Source organism: Arachis ipaensis, chromosome B05, assembly GCF_000816755.2.
Source record: "Arachis ipaensis cultivar K30076 chromosome B05, Araip1.1, whole genome shotgun sequence".
NCBI classification, from domain to species: domain Eukaryota; kingdom Viridiplantae; phylum Streptophyta; class Magnoliopsida; order Fabales; family Fabaceae; genus Arachis; species Arachis ipaensis.
In genome coordinates, this window is record NC_029789.2 from 4340336 (window position 1) to 4345237 (window position 4902).

Consider the following 4902-nt stretch of genomic DNA (forward strand, 5'->3'; position numbering starts at 1 on the left):
TTCTTCATGTCATTGTGCAGTATTGCCTGGGAAAGGCAAAGTGTGCTGTGCCCCTGGACAAGAATATATTTGACAACCAAGGAAAATTATGTCCAAATAACTTAAAGACTCTTGCTGTTCAAGCACACTGTGGCCACCAAACCTGATGCAGCAAAGTGGATGTGGATCCTCAAAAGTAAGATTCTCATTTTAAAGGGTAAATGAGGAATTTCATCATTGGATCAATAAAGAGAAGATGAGTCTTGCTTCTAAATTCATTGATCCAAAGGTAAAATTTGCTTACTTTATTCTCTAAAATGATATCTTCACTTCAAAAGATCCTTGTCCACAGTGAATAGTCTATGTAAGGTAGGGACCAGGAGGATCAGAAAACAATATCCAACACTGGTCTGACATCTTTACATGCAATTTTTTTGCAGATTTAGGTAGTCTATATGAATCCTTTTAGCCGTTGATATGAGGCTATAATGTGATTTGGTTCATCACAGGCTAGGTAGAAAGTTGGAAATTTTGGTCATGGCAAACCAGCAAATGTAACCATATTTCTCAAGAATGATAACCAATTATAATATTTATTTACTTGTGTACAACACAGTTCTTTTTCTATATTATCCACTTGAAATGAAAACACCCTATTTCCAAACACCACAAAGAATATGCAGCTGTAAAAGTTAGCTTCTATTTGAAACTTTGCCTAATCTTCATGACATTAGAATTAAAGTAACCATCTTTAGTCTTCAAGTCACCGTGTTCTGGAGCACAATTTTAGCAAAGTTGTTAGCAACGAAAAATATGGGAATAATATGAGCTCTGCCCAGATAATAATTATTGACCAAGCCTCGATTTTTAAATAATACAACTTTGTAATACACTCTTGCTTGTATAATGGTAGTACAAAGTGTGACATAGAAATAACATAGGAAAAAATACACGAGACTATCATGAGATACAAGCATCATTAAAAAGAATTGCAAATATATCATAACCCAAAATCAGGATTTACAGAATGCATGAAGAGTATCATCTAGTGCCTTTCTATCATAGTCCCCGGTGAAGACACAATTGCCCAGAGGACCCTTCAGAAGGATAAGTCTTAGCAACCCATCTGCTACCTTTTTATCAACCTGTCAAACCAAAACGAATCAACCATTGAACAAAACAAAAGAAAATCAAGCATGGAAAGGGTGTAGTAGGTAACTTAGCCTGTTTTAAAATGTCTCCAACTCGTTTCACAATCGAATCATCAATCCAACCTAAGCGATATGACATGTCAACAGCCATTACCTGTATACATAGGACATACAATTTCCATTCACTATGAGAAGAAGTGGGCAAGAATAAAAATACAAATGTGCCTATTAAGGGTTCTATTTGAACTTTGAAAAATAAAGAATAAAATACCGTGCCAGCTGCAACAGCCTCTCCATGAAGCCACTTCCCATAGCCAACTCCAGTTTCTATTGCCTAAAGTTTAGTGCCGCAAGAAAGAGAAAAAAAAGTTAGGAAATTACAGAAGAATAATCTTGGCAACCTTCAGTACTATTTTTTTTTCTTCAATGTTTCTATTTACTCAATTTCAATTCTGATTACATTATCAGTTTTATACTTGCTCAAGAAGAAATATGCATTTATATCCTCAGTTATACAATTTTTCAGGATATCACATAAAATAATACAATACAATACAATAACCAGTAAAAAGAAAATCACTCACATGACCAAATGTATGGCCCAGGTTTAACGTTGCTCTCATTCCACTTTCCTTCTCATCTAAGGAGACAACCTCAGCCTTGTTTTCACATGATCGCTTTATAGCATATGCCAGTGCCGCAGGATCTCTGTAATGGAAGACATTAAATTGTCAGGAATGGAAGAATAGAAAACCACTACAGAAGAAACTGCACAACGTTGTGATGAAAAGTAAAAAGAAGACAAAGCGAAAAGTATGTGAAATGCAATAAGCAATGAGAAATCATAAAACACAAACTCAAGAGTGGTGACACATTTTTTCCCTTCCCGCAAAGAGCACATTTTCATATCACTTCCATGGTTCCACCAATAATATTATGACCCATGAGATACTTCACCTCTTACAAACTTCATATGCAGGATTGTTAAAGTACAGTACAGTACTTAAAAGTTTACCTTGCCATTAATGCCTGCATATTTTTCTCTTGCCACTCAAAAAATTCTGCATCCCTAATAAGCCCATACTTTATAACCTCTGCAAAACCTGATGCTAGTTCCCTATCTGGCAACGTATTCAATGTGTCTGTGTCAATAAGCACACATTGGGGTTGGTAAAATGCACCAATTAGATTCTTTCCAAGACGATGATTTATCCCAGTTTTACCACCAACTGATGAATCAACCTGAGAAAAAAAAAATACACAATCTAATGAATAGTGAAGAACAGTAACTTAGGAATTGGAAATCAGAAGTATTACCATTAGATGGAGCAGCAGCAAAATCAATAGAGAATTAGAGAAAATCAAGAAAGGTGTGAGAGGGACAGAGAGAAGCAAAAGACCTGAGCCATAACAGTGGTAGGAATCTGAATAAAATTAACACCCCGTAGAAAGGAAGCAGCAGCATAGCCACACATGTCTCCAATCACACCTCCTCCAAGGGCAACAAATGTACTGCGTCGGTCCAACCGTGACTCGATGGCCTTGTCAAAGACTTTCATAAGCGTATCCTATCAGTTGAATATGCAATCACCTTTTACGCAATTTCCCACGGGAGCCAATAAACACAAAAGTTAACTTTAACGAGAAAGACCTACCATGTCCTTGTACTGCTCGCCATCCGGCAAAATTACACTCTCGACTGAAACGTTTGGGTTTCCCTTTGTTAAAGCATCAATGACCTTGTCTAGATACAATGGTGCAACCGTGTTATTAGTGACCACAAGAACCCTCTTTCCATGGACATGCCTATCACACAACAACAAACTAGTAAGAACAGAGCACTTCAGAATAATATAAAATGAAATATAATCCCCCATCTGAATGGCAAGTTTGAGTTCTCAATCATATTTGTAGGTATGGGATAACACACTACACAATTAATTGAGAACGGTGAAACCGGATATCAAATAATAATTAAATATACACTACAACAATACATCAATCAAAGGCATCCAAGTGTCCTAATGTAACACTAGCACAACCCTGCTCAATACAATTATATGATTGCGATGAAGCATGGTTGATTGATATAAACTAATAACATGAATATCTTTCTTTTGTGCACAATTTTGGTCCATTGCAGTGACTTGGAACTTCCAACCAATACCGACATTTACATAATTTGAGCGATCAAGATTCAAAAACACAAATTTGGCAATAATTAAAGACAAGAAAAAAACTGGGGATGCCATAAATGAAAGAAAAGTTTTAATTTGACAAATTCACCTCTGGAGAAGCTCGGGTTTGTGGAGCAAGCCGGATCCAATATAAATGGGGTAGCTGCGGTTGCCCAAATCGACGTCAACGATGGTGGGTTCATTCTTTGAAGTGACGGGATCCATAACTTGAGCTGAGCTAGCGCAAATCCTTGATTTCGAAAGAGGGACACTTTGACTGTGAGAACATCGTAATCCGAAGTGGGGTGGCACCAAGTTCGGTTTTTGAAGCGAGGAGACACGAGTGGGTAGCTTGGAGGCTGTTGTTGGGGCTGCGTGTTTGGCGGAGAGGGAAAGGGAGAATTGGGTGGCGGTGGAAGAAGCCATTAAAGGTCCTCAGGGTATGAGGTTGTTGATGATTGTGGGTTGGTGGGTGAAGAAGGTGCGAACATGATGAGTGTGTGAGATTGAAAGAACAGAGCCTTTTTGTTTAAGAGAAGACGAAGATGGGAAGGGTGTGTGGGACTGTATGGGTAGGTGAGGGACCTCAGTTGGTGAGTTTCAATTTCCTCACGTGTCACCTTTTAAAAATTAGACTAAAGTAAAACAAAAAATATCAATATGATTCTTTAATATAATAAACGATAGATGCATTATATTTTTTATCAATTTATCACATAAAATTTAAGAATAGTATTTATATGTATAATTAACTACTATAGCGTGTCTATTTATAAAAAATTGTTACATAAATAACAATTTTTGGAATGAAACTTCACTTATTTTGATAAAATTAGTAGTAAATAAAAGTTATATGAAAGTTCAAAAGATAATGAATGCTTTATATATTATCTAAAATTACGTGGTTTCTATACTCATGTGACAGTAAGTAAAAGACACTCACTACTGTAAATAACAAAATACATGGACAACTCTATTTTGTTTCGTATTATTTATTGATGGAATGACATACATGTCTATCATTTGCTATGGTATAGGACCTAATTAGTTTTTTTCTTCTTCAAAGATTAATTAGTCCGAAGTCGAAATCCTCGAGGACACAATTGTCACTTTATTTTAAAAACTAATTTGTCGCAAACCTAAATTCTATTTAAGAGTTTATTATTGACCAATAAATTACTGTACGAACAAGATGAGATTTAAATTCTAGCAAAAGAGTAACTATTCATGCTATAATAGTTTCCTTGTAAAAATAGTTAGACAATTTAACAAAGGTGATTATTTATATAAAAAGATATCTATTCTATTATATAAAAATCGGATGTCTGCATTTAATGATAAAGCTGACGTGGCATGCTTTGGAAAGTGTTTCCCAATTTAATTGTTTTAACTTATTCAATACAATTTATTGCAGTGACTCAATTATATCAACTAATTGATTTGATTAGATATTTAAATATTTCTTTTCTTAATATAATTTATTATAATTTATATTACTTAATTAATTATACTACATTAATTATAATTCGTTATATTAGTGAATTAGTCTTTTCATTTATAAAGTCTAAAATAAAATAAATAAATTGTTATTTATC

The 4902-nt window shown here is 34.8% G+C and overlaps 2 protein-coding genes across 2 annotated transcripts in view; one reads left to right on the top strand and one right to left on the bottom strand.

The window, feature by feature from the left end:
• Positions 1–947, top strand: part of LOC107642561 (beta-galactosidase 13-like) — a 5099-nt gene extending 4152 nt beyond the window's left edge. The window contains exon 19 of the mRNA XM_016345955.2: positions 21–947. Within this exon, the coding sequence (XP_016201441.2) occupies positions 21–146 (126 nt within the window). The 3' untranslated portion in view covers positions 147–947. The remainder of the gene's footprint in view (positions 1–20) is intronic.
• Positions 792–3908, bottom strand: LOC107642564 (3-dehydroquinate synthase, chloroplastic). Its single transcript, XM_016345958.2, has 8 exons — positions 3417–3908; positions 2786–2936; positions 2531–2698; positions 2146–2372; positions 1715–1838; positions 1402–1464; positions 1156–1284; positions 792–1124 (listed from the first exon to the last, which is right to left on the bottom strand). The coding sequence occupies exons 1-8, from the start codon at positions 3731–3733 to the stop codon at positions 993–995; spliced, it is 1311 nt and encodes a 436-aa protein (XP_016201444.1). The 5' UTR covers positions 3734–3908; the 3' UTR covers positions 792–992.